This window comes from Malania oleifera, chromosome 9 (genome assembly GCF_029873635.1).
Source record: "Malania oleifera isolate guangnan ecotype guangnan chromosome 9, ASM2987363v1, whole genome shotgun sequence".
Taxonomy (NCBI): domain Eukaryota; kingdom Viridiplantae; phylum Streptophyta; class Magnoliopsida; order Santalales; family Ximeniaceae; genus Malania; species Malania oleifera.
The window spans coordinates 76,719,402-76,743,311 of record NC_080425.1 but is presented as its reverse complement, the minus strand read 5'-3'; the positions used below and the strand labels follow the sequence as shown (position 1 = coordinate 76,743,311).

The window sequence follows — 23,910 nt, the reverse complement described above, 5'->3', positions numbered from 1 at the left end:
GCCATCGGCGGTTTAGTACTGGAAAGACAATACCTGTCCAAGTCGATTTCAAACAAGCTGTATCTTAGGCGAAAGCTTTATTGGCTTAAGATGGCGGAGGGTTCGTACTTGACTCAGCACATCAACACATTTAATCAGATCATTAGTGATCTGGGGCAAGTTGATGTGAAGTTCGAGGAGGAGGACAAAGCGTTGATACTGCTGAATTCCCTACCTACGTCGCCTACATATGAGAATCTGGTTACGACGTTGACTTGGGGGAAAGAAACCCTGGAGTTGGAGGACATCAAAAGTGCATTGCTGGGGTTCCATCAAAGGAAGAAGGCCAGCGATAAGGGTTCACATGGAGAAGGGCTCGTGGTGAAAGGTAATCAAGATCGTGGGAGAGGCAAATCCTGGAGTGGATCGAATGGTAATAAAACTCAGTCCAAGAGGAAGAAGTATGTTCGTTGTTTTAAGTGCGGGAAACTAGGGCACATAAAATCAGAATGTTCGAAGTGGGAGAAGGGAAAGGAAAAAGCTCAAGGGAGTTCGTCAAAATTTGTGAATGTAGTTGAAGAGGGGGACTCAAGGAGCAGTGATGGTGAGATGTTCACTGTTTCATCAGGTTCAGAACGCCTCACGGGTTCTTGGATCCTAAACTCGGGATGTTCTTTTCACATTACACTCAACAAAGCTTGGTTCACCACTTACAGATTGGTGAGTCCTGGTTCCGTTCTGATGGGAAACAATACGATTTGCAAAGTTATCGAAATGGGGCATATCAGAATCAAGATGTACGACGATGTGGTAAGAACGTTGTGTGGGGTAAGGCATGTACCTAATCTATGGAAGAACGTGATATCATTGGGTGCTTTGGATGGTGACGGGTATAGATACAAGTCCAAAGGCAGGACGATGATGGGGTGTGATGGCGTATTGATGGTGATGAAGGAACAGAGGATAGCAGGGAATCTCCAGGCATTGCAAGGTAACACAGTTGTAGGTGGAACAACAGTTGAAAATTTTGAGTGAGGAAATACTTTTTGTGTACTGCAACCACACACAAAACCGTGGGTATTCTTAACTACATTGGCGTGGATGTTTGGGGCCCGGTGAAGGCAGCATCACGGGTTGGACATGGATATTTCATGAGATTTTCACGAAAGTTCTGGGGGCATCTCATGCGGCATAAGTTGGAGTTGTTTGTTGCCAGGTGTAACTTGTCGCTGAGGTGAAGTACCAAACTGGCAAGAGAGTTCCTCATATCAGATATTGGTTCTGAGTACGCTGGTGTTCAAGAAGTTTTGTGAGCAGAGCTTGGTGTATGCAAGGCTTGCAAGGGACTTCTCGGTTAAGTCAGCGAGTATGGTGTATTTCTCGATTAATCGATAGTCAAAGGTATCACTAAATGGGAGAGTTGCAGGAGAGGCTTGGACTAGTTATGCGGTAGACTTTTGAGGTCCAATTATGCACGTTTCTAGTGAGGTGGGATATGGGCTTGGTGTTATGTCTGGACAGTGCATCTTTCCGGTATATAAGAAAGATATGTTCAAGCTAAGTGATCCAATGGCAAATAGGGTGGCGATTGATGGAGACATGGTTTTAGGTGTTAAAGCAATGGGACAATGTACTCAAGTAGAAGAAGAGAAACGGATACCAAAAAGCCGCAATAGCAGCAATAAGCATGTTGTGCAAGTGGAGTTGGAGACTCAGGCAGAAGTGCAGGGAGTTCTAACTTAGGAGACTTGCGGTATCACAGGATAAACTGGAGCAGAAAGGAGATTGTGATGCAGGTAGAGTTTCAGACTCAAGGCAAAGACGACGTTGATCATGATGCAGGGAGTTCGAGCTCGAAAGACCAGCAAGATCACAATGGGCTTAGAGACGCTATCAGGCCACCGCTCAAGTGTGATATGATGTCTTATGCAACCATTACTACCAGGAAGGATCCTACTACCTATCAGGAGGCAGTGCACGGCCAGGAGAAGGGTAGGTGGACAGGTGTCATGGTGGAGGATATGGAGGTATTGTATAAGAATAAGACATGGGGGTCGGTGGAGCTCCCAAAGGAGGAGAGGGAGATAGGTTGCAAGTGGGCACGTATTCTATGGTTTTATGTGAGTGACATGCCGATTGCTGGAAAGGTTCCGACTTAGGTAAATCAGTCGGGGACTGTTGAGAAAGGAGGTTGGCATGAAGGTGTCGAGTGCTTCCAAGAGTATTCTTCGGTTGGAGATTTGCAAGGTTAAAGTTATAGAGAGATTGAGATTATCTCAGGGTGACTTTGAAGCTACGGGGAGATTGGTGTTATCTCAAGGCAGCTGTATGGATAAAACTACATGGAGATTGTGGTTATCTCAGGGTGGTTTTGGGGATCAGGTGTTAGTGAAGTTTAGCATGGTTGATGTTAATGGTGTCACCGATACACCATTGGCAAATCTATGCAAGCAATCTACCGCTTAGTACGCATGGACAAAATGTGATATCCGGATCATGTCAAAGTTTTCCTACACTAGTGCAATGGGGTACTTCGGCGGGCAACAGAGGGATCCATCAGTTGTGAGGTTCATAGATGGAGGCTACACAAGGGACTTGGAAGACAGGAGACTTGCGATGGGGTATATTGTGGGAAGGCCTAATTGTTGGAAGTTCAAGGTACAGCCTCAAGGTACGCTGGTTACAACTGGATCAAAGTTCTTGGCAGAGGCTGAGGCTGCCAAGGTAGCATTGTGGTTTGAAGGATCGTTCAAGGAGCTGGGTGTTTAGCTAGGTGAAGTTCCTATTACCACAGTCAAGTTCAAGCATGGCTTGGACTTGGTTTACGTCTCTAAGTGTTAGAGGGGAGGCGGGTCCCAATCTACAGGCCCGGGTGAAGCAGCAGTTATGCTTTCAGATTTCCAAGGTGGTGAACATTCGGCAAGGTGGAGATTGTTGGGGATGTGGCTCATATTCAGACTAGATCACATGTACCAAAGAAAACTACGTGACGCGAGGGACAAAGGGAGAGAAGCAAGGTGCAGCCATGGAGGGCAAATCGATGGTTTGGGGCCTAACCGTCGATGGTTTTAGGCAGTAGCTGCAAAGAGTTTTCTTTTGCTCCAAACTGTCAACGATTTCCATCGGCGCAGATTACGTATTTTCAAATCGGGGGCTTGTAGATTGGGCTTATCTGGAGGATTTTCTTCCAAGGGATTGCTACAGATGTAGTTTAGATATACTAGAACACTTATGTATGCATTATATAGTTATATAATGTTTATTATGTAACCCTAGAATAAATTAAGCTTCAAGTAAGCTTCAAAAATTGTAGGTTTGACATTGATCATAGTGAAACCGAGGTTGCTGCTCCCGTGGACTTGGCTATTGCCGAACCACATAAATCTTGTGCGTTCTAGTAGTGTTTTTGATTCTTCTTATTATTGTTTGATTGCTTCTTGTCTATATTTCATCATTGAGTGATTGCATTAGTGGTTATTGATTATTTCGTGTTTGATTGTGTGCTTCTGCTGTGCGTGTTCAAGTTGAACGAACATCAATAGTAATCATACACAAAAATCAGATGGCTGAGATTAAAAGAGAAGGAAAAGAAAGTGTTCATGTAAACATGCATGAAGTGCACCACATTGCACCTCTGAAAGGCCGTCTTGCCTCAACCCCTATGAGGTGCAAGCCTCATCACCTCAGTTGGCCTCACGCTTAGGTGCACCTATACTATGATAAAAATTGAGCTATATATTTGGTCTTCAATTCAAGACTACCTTTTAACAAATGCCACCACACAAAACCTAACCGAGGTTACCAAAAAACAGCCCTGCTTGTCAAGCTCAATAAAAAGACTCAACAAAGAGAAAAATCACCACATCATGGTGAGATCATAAAAGCCAAGAATCAAATTTTGATAAATGATGTGACATGACAGATGCAATCAATAAAATATGATAAGAAATTAGGGAAAAAATAACCTCATGAAAAAAAAATAAAGAAATAAAAAAATAAAAATAAAAAGAGGTCCTGTTAAAGAAAACCAAAGAGAGCATCAATGGGAAGGAGCTAGACACTAATGTCTACCATACAAGGGTTCCTGCATGTGCGATTTACCCTTTTCCTCAAGGGTGCCATCAAAGGAGGATGGGAGTAAGGGGACAACAAATAGCATAGCATTCAAGAATGGCTAAATAAAGTTCACATAACTGAACATAAATGCTAGTACAAATTTCTTCTACTGGAGAGCCCGATTGATAAGAGTGGTTAGCAAGAATGGTCGTGAGGGAGGATTAGTGACTAAGAAATGGAGTGACAAGTTAAAATGGGACGAATGAACCAAGTAATTTGTTTGATAGTAATAGCAGATTATTATTGGATGAATTCCACAAGAACAGTTATATCTTATTATATTCCTCGAGCTCCATGGATCACAAGTTCCACATGTATGAAACTATTAAAATAAGGTTGAAACTTGAAAGAGCCCCTACATTTGGCTTCACTGTAGTGTGTTGGTTTGGGATTTTTTTAGAGGAATTGGTTTCCAAGATTTACAAAGAGATTAGGAGCTTGTTGGCTTGTTGATCTTCTCTTTTTTGTTAATTTTTAGTTGTAGTTTTTTCCTGGATTGTTCCATGCCTTTTTCGAGGGATGATTAATGATTCATTCTTCCTTGTGTAAATCCTCTTCCTATTAATGAAAATTTTCCTCTGCAATCAGAAAAAAAAAAAAAACAATGTTTAGGTTGAAGTACAGACAGCTCGTACTAAAGGATATGCCATTTTGCTGACCCCTAAATCTCCAGCTAAGAAATTTAGTGAAAAAGACATTGAAGCTCAAGATATCATACCCAAGATGCTAACCAAGTCGAGGAGGGCAGATTCAAATATATGAAGACCAAGATGAAAAGGGACAAAGAAAGAATAAAACCACGGTGGGAATGAATAATTGGGTAAAATAGAAGACCTAATCACAATGATAGGTCTCTCCATCTATTTGCAACATATGTCAAAAGTACCAATGACCATAATATCCTTGCTAACTCTCACTTGCTAACATAATACGAACACGCTAACAATGCTAAATGACTAATAAGATAACCATCCATGCTCCTCCTCAAGTTGGAGCATATATATCATACCATCCTAGCTTGTTACAAATGAATTTTACACAAGCACCCCACCAAGGCTTTAGTAAATAAATCAGCAAGCTGCATAAGACTTAACATGAGTGGTGGTAATAAGCCTCTGCACAAGTTTCTCCCTTACAAAGTGGCAATCAACTTCAATGTGTTCTGTCTGCACATAGAAGATCAAGTTGGAGGCAACATGAATGGCAGCTTGATTATCACACATAAGCTCCATAGACTGAGAATGTGGAAAACCCAAATCTTCCAACAGGTTCTCCAGCCAAACAAGTTCACATGTAGTTTGAGCCATGGCCCTACACTCGAACTCAGCACTCAATCTGTACACCATAGTTTATTTCTAAAGAAACCAAATTTCCACCAACAAAGATACAATATCCGGTTGTGGATATTTTGTCGGAAGGCGACCTAGCCTAATCTACATTAGTATACCCTTGAATATGAGTGTGACCTTGATCCTGATATAAAATATCTCTACCAAGTGCACCTTTGAGACATCTCAAGATGCAAATTACTACATCCCAGTGACCTATTCTTGGAGACTCAAGAAATTGGCTTACAACACTTCTTTAAAGATATATCTGATTGCATATCATAAGAGAATTTAGCTTTTCGAACAGTCTCTGATACTGTTTTAGGTTCAACAACAAATCACCCATATCTAGCACTAGCTTACTATTAGGATAAATAGGTGAGTAAACAGATTTGGATCCCAACAATCCATTCTCATTTAAAAGATCAAGAATGCATTTCCTTTATGACAAAATGGTTCCAGTACGAGATCCCGCTACTTTTATGCCCAAGAAGTACTTCAATGGTCCCAAATCCTTATCTAAATCTTAGTCTGCAAGAAGTGCTTTAGGCTTTAAATACCTTGATCATCATCACCAGTAATCAAAATATCATCCACATACACAATAAGAAAAATCCTCCCAGATGGAATATGACGATAAAATACAGAATGATCTACCACACACCATTAAACGCCAAGCTCAAGCATTACACACTAAAGTGACCAAACCATGCCCTCAGGGACTGTTTTAAACCATATAGTGACTTCTTGAGCTGACATACTAAGCCCAACTCTCCCTGAGAAACAAACCTAGGTGGTTGCTCCATATATAGACCTCCTCCTAAATATCACTATATAGGAAAGCATTCTTCACGTCTAACTAGCATAGAGGCTAGCGATAAGTGGTGGCTAAGGAGATGAACAAACATAACAAGGCAAGTTTCGTGACAGGGGAGAATATGTTTGAATAGTCCAAGCCATACATCTGAGTATATGCCTTAGCGACAAGACAAGATTTCAATCGAGCCATGGAACCATCTGGATTGACTTTCACAGTGTACACTCAACAACAATCAACCATAGACATATCAGGAGGAAGAAGTACTAATTCCCAAATATCATCATCCTATAGAGCATGTAGGGCTGCAAATGAGCCAACTCTGAGCCAAGTTGTGGCGAGCTTGAGCTCAGCTCATTTATTTATGAGTCGAGCTTAAGTTCAACTCGAGCTTAAAGTTTTATGTTCGAGCTCAACTTGTTTAGCATATACATAACTCAAGCTCTACTCAAGCTTGACTCAACTAAAAATCATTTCACATATAAACAAGTCAAGCTCAAGTTTGAGCTCAAACTCAACTCAACTAAAGCTCGTTTCAAACTAATAAATGAACCAAACCACTAAACTAATTAAATTAATTGATAGTTAATAAATATAATTTGAGAAACATATTTTAAAGTAAAAAATTTTAAATCAAATATTTGATGTAATAAATATTGAGTTTGTTCACGAGACTAATATCAAGTTAGTTCACAAGTTACTAAACAACCAATAAACGAGCTGATAAACAAGCCAACTCAAGAGTTGTTAAACAAGCCAACTTGCGAGCCTACAAGCCAAGTATGAACTAGCTCGAGCTCAGCTCATTTAGATGACGAGCTTGAAATTTGAGCTCAAGCTTGGCTCATTTAACTGCGAGTTCAAGTGTACCATTATCAAGTTGAGCACCGAGCAGCTCATAAGCAGCTCGGCCTCTAAGAGCATGCATCTCTTCTATCATTGCATTCCTCCACCCAAAATGAAATAGGGTTTCAGAAACAGACTTTGGAAGAGCAACAAAAGACCAGGTACTAACAAAATAGTTGTATGAGGATGACAAGAAATCATAAGAAACAAAATGAAAGATTGGATGATTACCTTTTCAAACAGCAATAGGAGTGGAAGCTGGAGGAGGCCCTTCTACCTTGAGTCGCCATGTGTACACTTGTAGATTAGGACAATCCAAGCGATGAATAGGACTTAAACTGGATGAAGTTATAGGAAGATTAACAAAGGAAAAAGTTAGCATCGGGAAGGCTAGGCAGAGGAAGAGGGACTCATCAAGGTCAATAGAACTCAAGGAAGCATAATACTACGGTGTAGACTCAAAAAAAGGCGACATCAATAGACAAAAAAGGATTGATGCAAAGTGACTCAATAACATCGATATCCTTTTAAAGTACAGGAATAACCCAAAAAAATACATTTGATAGCATAAAGATCCAATTTATCCCTTATTGGATTTAATTGATGAATGAATGACACACAACCAAATATACGAGGAGGAGGGAAGAACAAAGGAGCCTTAGGGAAGATAATTGAATATGAGATTTTACCACTAAGGATAGAAGATGACATTTTATTGAGAAAGCAAGCAGTGAGCACAACATCACTCCAAAAACCTTTCGGGACATTCATTTGATACAATAGAATTTGAGTGACATCTAGAATATGTCTGTTTTTCAGCTCCGCCACTCCATTTTGTTGTGGAGTCTTTTTCAGCTCCACAACTCCATTTTGTTGTGGAGTGTGGGCACAAGATGCCTAATGGATCATGCCAAAGTTAGTCATATATGTAGTGAATTGGGTACTAAAGTAGTCCTTATCATTATCACTACAAAGTATCGTCCGTATTTGAGAACAGAAGACATAAAATATATTAAACTACTCAGGAACAATTCTTCATTAAATACAACCAACTCATTCTAGAGTAGTCATCCACAAATATAATAAAGTATTGAACCCACAACTTTGACATGACACGACTAGGACCCCAAACAACGAAATGGACTAACATAAAAGGGCTAACAATTCTTTTATTGATTCAAGGGAACACAATGATGCTTTCTTAATTGACAAGACTCGTAGTCAGGTTAGACACAAAACTCAAAGTAGGAACTAGCTTTTTGGACTTGTCCAATAATGGATTACCAAGGCAACAATGGATTTGATGTGGTGTGACAGCAGCACTATAGGCAATAGGAGAAGAGAGTGACTCAAAGTAGTAAAATCCACCAGCCTCACGTCCTATGTCAATCGTCTTCCTTGTCTTCAAAGCCTAAATAAGAACAAAGTTAGGAAAGAAGGTTACAAATCAATTTAGTGATTTTGTAATTGTACTAGCAAACATTAGATTAAAAGGGGATTTATGAATGTAGAGAATAGAAGAAAGAGAGATGGAGTAGGATTTATAATTCCTATTCCCATAGCAATAGTAGTGGACCCATAAACAAGGGAAACTTATGGTAGATTTGTAGAATACTAGCGAGTAGAAAAGATGTTGGTGACACCTGCCATATGGTCAGTAGTAGTAGAGTTGATAGCCCAGGGACTAGTGGGAGAGATACCAGATGACATACAAACATTATGGTTGCTTTTTTTAGCAAAAAATGCAATGTGATGAGATGCTTGTTGCCTCATAGGCTGATACTACAGGAACCTTGAATACTCCTATGTGATAACTATAGTACATTGTTCACTCAAACAAGTAACTGACGAGGGAGACAGACTTTTGGGATATGGGAACTCCATCCCAACACACATACAATCTTGATATAGCAGCAGATCCAAAATACATAGTGAACATGTATTTCGAATTTATCAACTTGATCCCAACATACACAATCTTCGACCACCAAAGCAAACCACAAGCTCACAACATACGAATCTAAAACACAGAAAATACCACTGTTCAGGCCCAATAAACTCGATAAACATTGACAAACAGCTTCGAGAAACATCAAACAGCCATTCCTCGGATGTTGTACATGAGCAACTAAAAAAGGCAAGATCTTTGGACAAAACCATCACTAAAAACTTCAATAATATGCTTATAGAAGGACTTGAACATTGCTGGAGGAATTCAGGCCAGAAACACACCTGAAATTGGCTTCACGCAACAGCGCATGGTGTCAGCCCTGGCAGCCTTTGACCGGTGCATGAGGGCATGTGGGGGAGTGTAGATATGGAATTTCAGTGGGGGTCAGATCAGCAGTGTCTGTGGGTGACTATGGTGTTGCTTTTGCAAAATCTATAGTGGATTTTGTGTTCTTGAACTGGCAGTGTTGCCTAGGAATTTTCTGGCGACTGCCCTAGCTTCCGGCAGCTGCTGGCTGTTTTTTAGGGCTGTAGTGTTGCTGAAAATTCTTCTACAATGGTAAACATGCAGCAGATTCAGGGTTTTAAGCTTCGGTTTTGATGGTGGCTGTGACAATTAGGGTCTAGATCTCAGAATCATGCTCTGATACCATGTTGAATAATGGGGTAAAATAGAAGAAATCACAATTATAGGTCTCTCCCTCTATTTATAAGTACAAACCAATGACCATAATACTCTTACTAACTCTCACTTGTTAACATAACACTGACACACAAACAATGCTAAATGACTAAGACAACCAGCAACAGGTTTGAAGAAAGGCCTTTTAGATGTGCTAGGCTTTTATGTTCTACTTTATTTTTATTTTTCCTTTTTTTTTGTTTTGATTTATTCAGGACTTCTTGTCTTCTCTTAGTTTGTATTTCATTCCTCACTTCCTTAATAAATTTCTTCAGTTATAAATTAAAAAAAAAAAAAAAACACACACACACACACGGAAAGAACAAATTTCCAATTTCAATACTAAAATAGGAATGTGAATATATAAATTTCAGAATGGCTAAACACGATGTTAGATTACCACTTTACCTAAAAGCTTAAGCTATTAGGGTGGGCTAAAAAAATGTATATCAAGCCTTAACACCCAACCCGATTGCACATACAGATAAAACAGATGATAACACCCATTACATGCCATAAGATAACTTTTAACAAATGAACAATAAACACAAGCAACATGACTAAAACCAAGGACCTACTAGCAACCATGGCTCTAATACTAAGTTAGATTACCACTTAACCTAAAAGCTTAAACTATTAAGTTGTGGGTCAACAATGGACATCAAGCCTTAACACATGGTATATACTATTGCCATATATACAAGCTGCACAAACATTTAAATCACATCCACTATTTATATTTACATTTTTTTGCAACATTTATTTTTTATTGCAAAAGAAATTTCATTAATAGGGAAAGAATTTACAAGGAAGGAGAATAAGGTATCTCTCAAAAAAAATTTCTGGTACAAACCGGAAAAAAAAAAGAACTAAAACAACAAAAAGAGAGACATCAAATGAAACAGTTCCTCCAATCCCTATGTAAATCTTGAAAACTAGCTTCCTTAAAAATTCCAAACCCAACACACCATAAAGAGCCATATACTGAATCTTTTCCCAAACCAGGGACCAATTTAACTTCTTCTCAGAAAATATCAGTGACGCTCCAGCCCTATACCCCATAAGACTGCAAAGATGCCACTCTTCCATGGAGCTGCCCTATTTTTCCTTCTTCCAAAGCCTGCAAATGAGATGGTTAACAAGTCTTCCACTGAATGGGGGCGGAACCAACTCTCTTCCATAATACCAAACAGTGTGTTCCAAATCCTCCATGCAAATCACAATGCAAAAGAAGATGGTGATGCTGTCTCGGAATACCAATAACAGAAAAATCAGGAGAGAGAGCCTTCAAAGGTCTCCTAATCTGCAGCAAGTTATTGGTATTAATTTTGTTAAGCAACGCCAACCAAGTAAAAGCTTTTATTTTTGGGGGAACTTTGACTTTCCAAATAATAGGATAAAGAGGAAAAAGAGAATTTTAGTAGATCAAGAATCCATTCCCAAGAACGGGTCAAGCATCCATTCCCAAAGATAGGTTGCACTTATTCAATAAGGACAACAAGGATGACAACTCCTCCATTTCTCTATCATTTAGAGGTGTCTTGAAATGAAGATTCCAAGAAACCAAAGAGCTACTCAAATTGTCAACCAAGAGCTACATTTTTATTGCAACATTAACCTTTCTCAACATCATATATGCTGATGTAGTAGATGCAAGGCGCACAAAATCCAAAATTATCGTAATTATTTACATTTATAATGTTATTGTAAAATTAGTTTTAATCTATTTAATTCCATTGGCATCTTCAGTTTCCTTATATATTTGTTTCAGCCTTGCTTCTTAACAAATATCAACCACAAAGGCAACACCAGGATTTTAAAATTCTAAAGTTTACAACTCCCTTTTCTCCCTTCTTGCCAACTTCAAGTCTCTCCCTACTAAACTTAACATCCAATCAACACTGTTTTTCTAAGAGCCCACCAACACAACAATGACTATCTAAAACCCGCACTCCATATATATGCTTCAACTAATTTATGTATTTTCTATTTTTGCCAATTCCAATTATATATCACCTTCTTGCAAGATGTCTTCCCCCTCCTCCTCTTCACTAAATTAAGGTTGTATTTGGTTAATGATGCACAAACTTGTATCCAGATTCTTGTTTTTGAAAATTAAATCAACAAGTTGTATTATGTGTATTTTTTATTTTAAAAACGCATTTGGTTAATTAAATCCGAACTTAGTTTTGCCATAATGAAAACAATGTGGCTAATGATTCAAAAACTTGTATCCAATTCTTGTTTTAAGAAATGAAACTAATAACCGCATGTTTGGAAATTTTGGATATTTCACATAAAACATCTTTTTATAGATCCTAAAAATGCATGTTCTTTTTTGTTTTACAGAAAACAAAAATTCATTAGAACAGCGAACAAAAAAAAATTACAAAGAAGAGGACAAGGAGTCCTCAAAGAACTGAATCGAAGCTCTTCTCTGAGTTCTCTATCGAAGGGTTGAAATTTTTGGGACTTTGCCAAACATAACAGTTAAAGCTTGATATACATTGTTGGCCCACAACCTAATAGCTTAAGATTTTAGGTAAAGTGGTAATCTAACAATAACTATAATCAACCCTCGATTCCAACAGGGACATCCTCAGTGCTGCATTAGAGACCTCAAACTTAGAAAGCTTGAGCAGCAAACACATTCAGAGCCCTAGCCATATTTTTTACCCAGATCTGAAAATTCGTTCTAAAATTGGAGACTCCAAGTATGGGGAGCTCGATGGAACAGATTGGGACTTGGTGGATTCCCTGATGGTGAACTTGAACCCAATGATCAGGACTGGTTTAAAAATCAGAAAAGCTTGGAGCCCACACTCACCTTATTTTAACACCTTTGAAACCCTGTTCGGGCACTTACACCACCACAACACTGAACGATCTACCCCTCTCCCTCTCCCTCTCCCATTCTCTTAGACCTTGCACTTTACTCTGGGCATTCTCTCAAGGGAGTAGTTTTAAGTTCAGGTCACTGATTTAGGCTCCTTTTTCATGCTTTCCTTCTGATCTCACTACATACACGATCCTTCCCATTGTCAATTCAGTGTAGAGCAATTATATTTAAATTTTTAAGAGTCAGCAATTGCATAATGTTTTCTGAACACACTGCCCCAAGTATGCCTCGCATTGGTTTTAAAATCATTGCTCAGATTCTCAATGCAATTCAAGCATCAGATGCACCTGATTTTCAGAACACTGCACAACCTATGTATGAATCATATCATTACAACTCCATTTTAAGTTATGCACTACCCATTCTTCCACCCCAGTCTTCGAAAATAGAATCAAATGCATACTATCATTTTCCAATTTCAATTCAGAGTTACAATTATATACTATATGTAATAAGCAGCAATTGATAGACACTTGCACTCCACTTTTGTGGCTCTAATTGTACTAAATCTCTCTACACAACAGGTCCCAAGCCCAGACAAAGGACTAGGGCTGCATTAAGTGACTGACAGCCAACGTAAAACTTGTCAAATCTTTTATTTTATGAATCCTTACCAAATATCATTGAGGCATCCCCTGGGTGTAACGAAAAATGGGTAAGGATGGGCTAGCTCAGGTCAGTCTAGACAAGAGGGGGTTAAAAAAGTAAGTACAAGAAACTAGAGTCATATTAGCAATTTGGAATATAAGGACACTAGCGGGTAAATGCATAGAGATAGTTGGCACAATGATCAAAAGAAAATTTAACATAATAAGCCTTCAAGAAACTAATTGATTAGGGACGAGAGGTAAGATGAATTGAAAATTCAGGATTTAAAGATATGGATAATATTATTCAGGGCAAAGAAAACATTAATAGGGGCTGGCTTGAATGGACACATTGGACATGACAATAAATGTTATGAGAGGATACAAGGAGGCCATGGATATGGAGATAAAAATGAGCCCGGTGATATGATCTTAGACTTCATCATGTCATACGATCTTATTATAATGAATACCTGCTTTACGGAGAGAGAACACTTAATATCCTTCAAGAGTGGACAAAATAAAAGAAAAAAATAAAAACTAAAAATTCTTAACTAGGACGGGAGATCGTTTATCATATAAGGATTGTAAAGTCGTCCCATGTGAAAGTTTGACTACACAACTTGGTGAATGGACAATAGAGGACAAGATAGATGCAAACACTGTGTAGTAGGATGGCTAACTCTATTAAAAAGATATCAAAAGAGATTTTAGGTGAATCTTGAGGAAGATTCTCGACCAATACAAAAAGTTGGTGGTAGGATCAAGATGTTCAAAAGTCATAAAGACAAAAAAGAATTTGGTATAAAACATGAAAAATTTGTAAAAACATAGAAAACTTTGAAAAATATAAAAAGACAAGAAAAGATGCAAAAAAGGTTAATATAGAGTCAATGATAATTTGTTGCTAGACTAGATACAAAAGAAGGGGAATGAGACATATATAAACTAGCTACAGTTAAAGAAAGGAAGTGCAAGGATTTAGGTAATGCAAAATGTATAAAGAATGAGAATATAATGTCTTGGTTAAACAAGAAGACATAAAAGAGATGGCAAAGCTACTTTAGTAAGTTGTCTAATAAAAACCAAATTAAAAGTTTAAGCTTAGAAGTGACAAAAAGGGAAAAGGTTAAAAATATGAGATTTATTTGCAAAATGGGAGTCACTAAAGTTAAGATGGCTTTAAAAAAAAATGAAAATGGGAAATCTATAGGACTAGACAACAGCCCAGTTGAAGTTTGGGAATGCTTAGGGACAATGGTAATATATAGTTAACTAATTTATTCAACACAATTATTAAAACTAAGAGAATGTGATACAAATGAAGGAAAAGCATATTAATAGCTATATACAAAACAATGGTGATATCCAAAATTATAACTATTGCATAATTAAACTTAGGAGTCATATGATAGTTTATGGGAAAGGATAATTGAACAAAGAAAAAATGTAGAAATGATGATCTCGGAGAATCAATTTGGTTTTATGCCCAAAATATTTGACTATAGAAGTTATTTATCTTTGAAGAAGATTAATGGAAAAGTCTAGGTAAAAAAAAAGAGGAACTTGCATACGATTTTTAAAGATCTAGAGAAAGCTCTTGATAGGGTACATTGGGAAGTTCTTTGGTAGATTTTAGAAAATAAGAGAATACGCAATAGGGAAATTGATGTCATTAAGGATATGTATAATATAGCAACAAGTAGCATGAGAAATACAAGAGGGCATCTAAAGAGTTTCTTTCATCAAGGATCTACCTTGAGCCATTATCTTTTCACATTAGTGATTGATGAACTCACTAGGAGTATCCTAATGAAAGTTGTTTGGATTAATGAGAGTTGGAGTGGAGTATAATCTAAGTTAAAACTATGAAGAGAAGCTTTAGAGACTAGAGATTTTAAGATAAATAGAACAAGATAAAATATATAAGATTTAATTTTAGCCATGATAGAAGGAACATTGGTGATAAGACTAAATGTTATGATCAAGAAATTAGTAGCACTAGTAGATTTCAATACCCTAGATATTATGCAAATATAAGGATAAATTGAGGAGGATGTAATACATAGAGTTAAAGTTGATTAGGTAAAATGGAGGAGTGCTTTGGGCATGTAGCGTGATCATAGAATACCCTTAGAACAACTATAAGACCAGTCATGTTGTATGGATCAAATTGTTGGACAACTAAGAAACAATATATCCAAAAAGTAAAAGTTGTTGAAACGTGAATGCTAAGGTGGATGGATGGTATAACATTCAAGGAATAAAGGGATGAATGAACATATTCACATTAAGTTACGCATAGCACCAGTAGAAGATACAACAAGGAAGGGGCAACTTAGATGGCTTTGGCATTTGAAACACAGGCCACATAGCCCACTAGTGAGGAAGAGTTAGCAAGTTACTAATTCTAATAGTAGAATGGGTAGCAGTACACCTAAAATAATATGGAATGAGATAGTGAGAAAGGATCTAATAGCCCTTAAGTCATCCGAGAAAAGTGCCCTTGATCGTGTGAATTGGCGAAGAAGGATTCATACAGCCGACCCCGCCTAGTGGGAATTAAAGATTGGCTTTGTTGTCATTGTAGCTCAATAATCCAACCCAATCACAGGTGACATCTTCAAAGCAACATGCCCTTGAAACAACCTGCATTGAAAGCCCAAATAGGGGCCAAATAATGCACCTTATTCTGAAGTAACTCTAGAGATGATCTCTTGCTATAAAATATCCGAGTTGTTTCATCTGAACTCCTTATAAAATAGCAAGAAAAGCGTAACTCCACAACCTCCCAACATCCTTGCTCTTCCCAAAACCAACAAAAGAAATACTTATAAGCTGCTTAACTGACTTCGAATGCACCCAAACTTTACCAAGGACTCCAAATAATCAACTCCACAAACTCCAAGCAAATGAATAGCATAGAAACAAATTGGGAATGTTCACCAAGCTACTCCCACACAAAAAGCAAACGTCTAGAGAAAAACTCTTAACCATCCCATCATCCTCAAATATAAAACACCCGCTAACCCTTCAAAAGGACTTGAACGCATATGGGAAATATCAACAACTAATTAAAAGGACCTAAAGCATATCCATATTGTTCACAAACATCATCCAATAATCAACTGCCACAAAAAGAAAACTCACCATAAAAATCACTCTCATTACCGGACATATCACCCCTCTCTTATTCTGCCTAAGATGATCTCCCTCACTAAACTTTTTACTTGAGCCTTCCTTCAAACCATTTAATATTTCCTCAATACAAAAACTACCATTAATATTTCTTTTCAAAAACATACTCACCTATGCAACAAAGTTATTTCATTATCCCCAAGAGAGTTTCTTATTTCATACCTGACCTGCATTGCCACCATTCAAGCATAAACCATGATAGACTCAACCTAATCATAATTCTTTCCAGCAGAGACTTATCTCCACATTATTTCCCACATTAACATTCCTTATTTGCTGCTCTGCCTCTGTAATCAATCCCTTAATATATTGTAAACACAACTCTTCACCAATTTTTTTTTTTTTTATTTTCCTGATTCTTCAGTTAATTGCCACAACCACTAGCCACTGAATAAATATTTTTCTGGACACCCCTGCCTCATGAATACTTCTTTTCCCACTATGTACCATGGTTTTGAAGGCCAGACAGGATCAGCAACCGTCACCTATCCAGTTTGAGGCAAGAGACCTGGAAATGAGATGACCAGGATCAAAATCATCTGACCTACAGTCAAACAGTAACAACTATGTAGAACTGGGTTTGATGCGGTCAGCCAGGCCTAATTTTTTATTAAAACCAAAAAAAACATATATATATTCCTGAACACTTTTTGCAGCCGACAGCTCCTCCTGCCTCTTGAGTCTTGGTCTGTGCACTTTCAAGGCCCCTTTTCCTCCTCTTCCCATGGAATTTTCAAGCTATTGCAGCTCGCAATTCTGGAGCTCATGCAAGGTCTCCTAGCTGTGTTGCATATCCAATCATGGTTCTTGCAAAGTAGGATGTTAAAACAGAGAGAGAGAGAGAGAGAGAGAGAGAGAGAGAGAGAGAGAGAGAGCGAGAGAGAGGGCTGGAATAAGGAAAGAAGAATCTTTTTTGAAAACAAAGAGGAGGCGTGTGGGGGTTTTCTTTCTTAACAATAATGTAAATTTCCTTCTACTCAAGATTCAAATCCACCCATTTACATATTGACATTTAATTGAAAATCGAATGGCTTGACCAGGTTGGTCATCAGTATAATTTTCAAAACCATGACTTGAACCATTTGAATGAGCCTTAAGAAATCTTTTCACGTGATTACCTATTGCATGAGAAGAAAAAACAAGCAGGCCACAGAATCTCCTCTTTACCACCTGCACAGCATCTCCTATTAGCAAACCACAAAGACTCTGCTTCCATTCCTTTATGTTTGACCTGCCTAGAAATCATTTCCTGTTCCAGCCCACCCCTCATTCCATAAATTTTCCCATAGATCTAATCATCATTCACTAGATCACCCTCCGAACTCTAACATGCTTCAAAAGCATCCTCCTAAGCTTCCAAAAATCAATGACAATACAGCATAGAACCATTTCGCAGCCATCAAAGAATTCTCACACAATGATTATGAGCAGGATAATGCTCTATCAAAATAAAATCCCCTTCCCCTCTGGATAAAACCAAGGATTGGCATAACATGTATACATATAATTCAACCATTTAATAACAAGCATCCAGAAAACCCTGGATTTTTCTCCTCAAAATTTAGGCCAAAGTTCCCAGGAAGCACTTTCTTTGTTCATAGTGTACTGCCATGAAATTTCTGCAATTGCCCTAGACGACTAGACTCTGCACCTAAATTACTAGAAGAAATGACATGGTTGATAAAATCAATCCAGATCAGACTGGATCAGAGGATCAAGGATCCCACATTCATTGCATTGCCTAAACTTTTCAAATCACGCAGATATTCATAAATTTGTAGGATTGTAGTCGGATGGTGGTAGAAGCAACCAAAAGAATATATATTTTAAATTATTTTTTAAAATTGCTGGAATCATAAACTAAATGTCTGTTGTATACAACTTATACAAGAAATGAACAACCTAAAAAATACTTCTATATATTTAGTACTAACAAAATTATGAACTTATAAATTTATCTTGGTGCATTGTTGTTCAATAAGTACACTAGCATATTTGATGATAATAACAATGATGAGAATAAACAAGGGGATGTTGTCAAGACCCTAACGATTTCAAAAAATGTAAAATTACTAAGGAAGCATATTCTGGCTTAAATGATAGCATTAATGTGAAAAAGCCAGGTTAAGAGTTTTGCTTTTATTATTGGTTTGTTAAAACATCTTATTGGTTTAGGTGCTCATGTTATATAGTTACGTGTTACAAAAATTTATGTAATAATTTGAACCTTGCCCTCTTTGTATATGAGGATTATACTGTTGAGATTACTTTTGTTGTCATTTTCTTAGTTTTGAACACTTACTAGCCAAATTTCTGGGCTTATGCCATTTCTATACTAGTTTTATATGGCAGGTAGAATCTTACAATCATCAATCCGATCCTATGACCTGCCAACCCCCCCTAGTGACGACATGTAGGATCCCGATTCTAAAAACCTTGCCCAAAAGGTATTTATCAACTTAAAAGATCACTAGACGCACACCTTTTAATGAACTCATGTTCCATCATTTCTTCAAAATCTCAAATACAACAGCAAAAGCTGAACCTGCAACACCAACTAAAGAATCCAAATGGGAAAAGAGGAATACTCTTTTAATTGTGTTTACAAATGTGAATAGCTCAAGTGCTTAGTCCACTATAACTTTTCAAAACTTAACAGTAACATCTTCTATCATATTTTTATAATAACTACACATTTCATATTTTTATTTAAATACAATTAAATTTGTATAATGCCCCACATAGTGGAACTTAAGGCTTATTATAGTTGTTGCTGGTGTACAATTAAATTTGTATAACATTCTAAAAAATAGAATAACTGTAAAAATAATAGCTTGAATCTAGAATCCCATAATTATAATGCCCATATTCTTCCTATCAACCCACTTTTGGGCATAAGATCTGTGTGTATATAGACTTTTTCTTTTCTTTTCTTTTCTTTCCTTTCCTCTTTATTTTTTTGATAATAAAAAAGAAGATATATTAGAAAGAGAAAGAAAAGTTACAACAAAGGAGGACATCTCCCAAAAATAAATAAATACATATAATGAAATGAAATAAAAAATAAAAATAAAAATAAAAAATAAAAAATAAAAAATAAAAAATAAAAAATAAATAAAAATTAACAACTAAACAAGGAACCTCCTCTTCAATCCTTTTCCTTCATAGTTCACCAAACTCTTCAAGATAGCTAACTCCCTTTGACCCTTTTTAGCTTGTTTTCTCCCTCTTCTTTGGATTAATGGTGATTGAACTTACTTGGAGTATTCAAAATGAGGTTCCATGGTGTAAAGTGAAGGTCGAATAGAACCTAAGTTAGAATTATGAAGAGAAACTTTAGAATCTAAAGGTTTTAGACTAAGAAAAAATAAGACAGAATATATAAATCTAATTTTAGTGGTATAAGGAGTATTGGCAAAAAGATTAAACTTGATGGTCAAGAAATAGCAATACTAGATTTTGACACCTAGCATCTATCATACAAGCTGAAGGAAAAATTAAAGAAGACATGATACATAAAGTTAAGGCAAGGTAGGTAAAATGGATAAGTGCTCCGAATGTATCGTGTGATTGTAGAAAACCCTTAAAATTAAAAGGGAAGTTTTATAGGACGTACATAAGATCAGCTGTGATATAGGAATCATAACAACATAACCAAAAAATAGAAGTTTTCAAAATGAGAATGTGAAGGTGGACAAGTAGTGTAACAATAAAAGATATATTAAGGAATGAAAATATTTACGATAAGTTAGGCATAATACCTATTGACAACAAGATAAGGAAAGGGCAACTCAGAGTGAGCTAGTTACCATCAATGGCAGCAGAAGGGATAGGAGTAGACCTAAAATAACTTAGAATGGAATAGTAAGGATTTAATAGCCCTTAAATTGTAAAATTGCCCACAATCATGTAAATTGGAGGAAAAAAGATTCATGTAGCTTACCTCACCTAATGGGACTTAAGGCTTGGGAGGTTGTTATAGTTGTAGGGCACAAATATTATGATGATAGCTAACTGATCAAAAAGAATAGGTCAGTAGGTTGATTAATAATTCCATATAAATATACATTCATAATTTTAGACTAATTTGCTTAGGTTCACATTCAATGCATGTCATGCACACCCAATTCTCCAAGCTAGAACTACTTACTGAGGTTTGTGGTTGCAATGGAACCATATCCTAGAGTCTCACTTTGTGGTCTTCACTTTTGAGAACTTCCCGAATGAGTAAGATATTTAGGTCTAGTTGTTTTGCGTATAAAACCCAATTCCTTCTTGTCATTTTAGCCACCACAGCCAAGGAGACAGACTGCATTGCCAACTAGAAGATGCTCGCCAAAAGCCCCAATACTAATGAATGCCCCCAAGGATTAGGTGATGACCAAGGTTGCAAAGCATCTAAATGGAAAGGGGCGTTGTTCTCTATGGGTAGTAGAACAATTCTCATTGAATATGGCCTTTCTTTTTAGGATTCCTCAAGGGATGTCTAAAAAACCTGGGAAGGATATCAAGATTCATGTTGTCAAGTGTAGGGGAAAGGAGAAACTGTTTGGTCAGTTGGGAGGTGGTAGGTTGAAGGAAGATGGGGGTCTAGGTCTTGATAATGTGGTATCAAAAAGCACCGGCCTTTGGGGTAAATGTTTATCATGGATTCCCTTTGAAGTGAATTCCCTTTGGAAAAAAGTAATAAGAACAAATTTGGCATTCTAAAAATGGTCATGCTAAGTTGGGTAGAAGTTCTTATGCGAGTTGGTGGAGGTTTATCTTGCTGGTTTTGGGTTGAAGTAATCATGGTAGGTTTTGGGACGATGGAGGGAGTTCCATTATCATGTTTCCTTCATTATATCACCCTTCTTCTCATCACAATCATACGATTTCCCTTTTCTCATTTTTTAAAGGGGTTCCTTTTCGTGGGACTTTCACTTTAAAAGGGATTTAAATGGTACAAAGGTGGATTAGTAGTCCTCTTTGCTTATTGTCGTGGAGGGTAGCCATATCTCCAACAAGACTAATGGAAGGATTGGGTCCTTGGATTCTTGAAGGAATTTTTCTCGTAATTCCTTCTTTTTTCAACTTATTAAGACTATTGTAGTTTTCCCTCTCTATCAAGGTATATGGAGGCTAAAGGTCATTCTAAGATTAAGCTGTTTTCTAGGTTGTTGGCACTTGATTGAGTTAACACGATTGCAAAGTGGGAGGCCTTTTAAAGCATTGTCCCCCAAAATGTGTTTTATGTGTGGGAAAAGTTCTAAAGATGCGTCTCATTCGCTTCATCACTATTCTTTCGCTTGGGACTTGTGGGATTCACACTTTGGAATTCTTGATGACGAGTGAGTATATCCACCACTTACCTCTTTTATTGGTTTTGGAAAAGGTAAGAAAAACTGCGGAGATGCACTATATGTGCTGTGCTTTGGGGAATTTGGTTGGAGAGGAATGATAGAAATTTTTTTGGCAAGAATTTATCATTGGGGCTTCTTTGGGATAGGGTGTGCTATTTGGCTTCACTTTGGGCTTATAGTGCTGGCTGCTTTAAGAGCTGTTGCTTTCAAGATGTCATCCGAGATTGGGTGATTTTATTATGTTGATGTAATTTTATTTTTTCTTGTGCTCTTGTTAGGACTTCTGGTTCTCTGCTATTGTATCTGTTTCTTGCTTGATTTAATAGATCCTACCCCCCCCCCCAGGGCATCATAACAGCCACCATTGACTCCACTACCTATTGCAGCAGAGTAACTCAAAACCTGCAGACATTCACTCTTGTGGCAGCAGAACATTCTCTCTTTTGTTTCATTTTTTCTTATTATAGTTTATTATTTCTTTTTCTTTTTCCTAATATAGCTAGCATACACTATCCAGTTAGCTAAACCCATGACTCAATCCCAATGCAAGAAACTACACTAGAATCAATTAAAGGATGCCCACTCTATGAGAAAGACCAATAGAACAATAAATACTTTCCACACTCGAGCATCCCACATCCAATTCCATGCCCTTACCCAACCATAACTTTTCTTTAATGCATAAACTGGTGACAATTTGGTAAAAACAAGTGGCTAGCAGCTACACTCTCTACCATACACCACTCAAATTTACAGATAAAGCTTCAACCAAAAAAAAAAAACCCGGTTCAACACCCAACAGAAATGGAGGAAAACTTATATGTACGAAGTGATCAAATAAACCCAAAATAGTCAAACTCAACTCCAGACATGAATAAAAGAAAATCAACGACAGTAACGAACAAAATCCATAATGCAATTCAATGCACAATAAAACCTAATCACAGACCGATGACAACATTCACCAATGTAATTCATAGCAAAGAAATCCGTCGATACCAATTGCTGCTCAGAATCAAAAACCCCCCAAAAAAGCCCAGAAAAGTCCCGATTGCAATAGAGAAGGATCAAAATTACCTCGAGCTTTTGTACGGCAACGGCTTCGGACGCGCCGGTGATGCTCATAAAGGTGTCGATTGCTTCTTGAGTGGGTCTCGCCATTGGAGAAGATGCAGGGAGCTGCGATTTTACTCTTCTCCGGGTGGGTTTCAGAAGACGTACAAGAGATTACTTGTGTGCGCAAATTGGAGGCAGGGGGTGCCGTTTTATAGGGGTATTCTGGGAAAGGCCATCTTGTTGTGCGAAGTGGGCTTGGGATCTCTCCACTCTTCCGCGCTTCCTAGAGACGGTGCGTCTCGCACACGTGTGGCTTAATTTAAATTTTGGATCCCCCAACTCAACAAAATTATTTTTGACAGTTATTTATTTTTTAAAATAGGAAGTAATTTTTTAAAAAAATTCAGGAGCATCCTTCTTAAAAGTTTATAGATCATTTAATGGTTAAAATATTTTAAAATCATGGATGCAAAACTAATTAATTTCTAAAATTTTAAACAAACTTTATAACTTGTGATTTTCTCCTCTTTATTATTTGTACAAAATTTTCTTTTTCAATCATATTTAAATAAAATTCCTTTGATTCTCCTCAAATTTTACAAATTTTTTGTTCAAAAAAATCAATATATAAACTATATTTTACTATATAAGTTCCAAAATTCAAGCAGTCAATTCTCATCGTTTAAATTTAAAATTTAATATAATCATGCAAATCGAACCCTAAAAAAACACAACTCCCTTTTCTCTTTTCGAACAAAACATAATAATTTTTTTTAGAGGAGAGGCGTGATAGATGCATAGCATGTGTGCCTACAGTTGTAATGAAAGTATAATAGAAAAAAAAAAAAAAAGTGACAAATTTATCATTTCACTACCAAAAAAAAAAAAAGACAATTGAGTGTAGTGATATTTTTAAAGTGTCGACATTTTTATTTTTTAAAAATTCATTTCACATGACATAAAATATAATTATAACTCCAAAACAATTAAATTATAATTATGAAACTTGCATATTGGAATTAAACGAGATACTAAAAATTTCAATTTTTATGCTATGAACAATTATTGATTATTTATAAATTATGGGTACAAAAGTAATTAACAATATAA

At 37.0% G+C, this 23,910-nt stretch overlaps 1 protein-coding gene across 1 annotated transcript in view; it reads right to left on the bottom strand.

The window, feature by feature from the left end:
- The window catches only part of LOC131164011 (plant UBX domain-containing protein 8), a 50,052-nt gene extending 26,974 nt beyond the window's left edge, over nucleotides 1-23,078 (bottom strand). The window contains exon 1 of the mRNA XM_058120905.1: nucleotides 22,822-23,078. Coding sequence (XP_057976888.1) covers nucleotides 22,822-22,905 — 84 coding nt within the window. The 5' untranslated portion in view covers nucleotides 22,906-23,078. The remainder of the gene's footprint in view (nucleotides 1-22,821) is intronic.
- Between the last annotated feature and the right edge of the window lie 832 nt (nucleotides 23,079-23,910).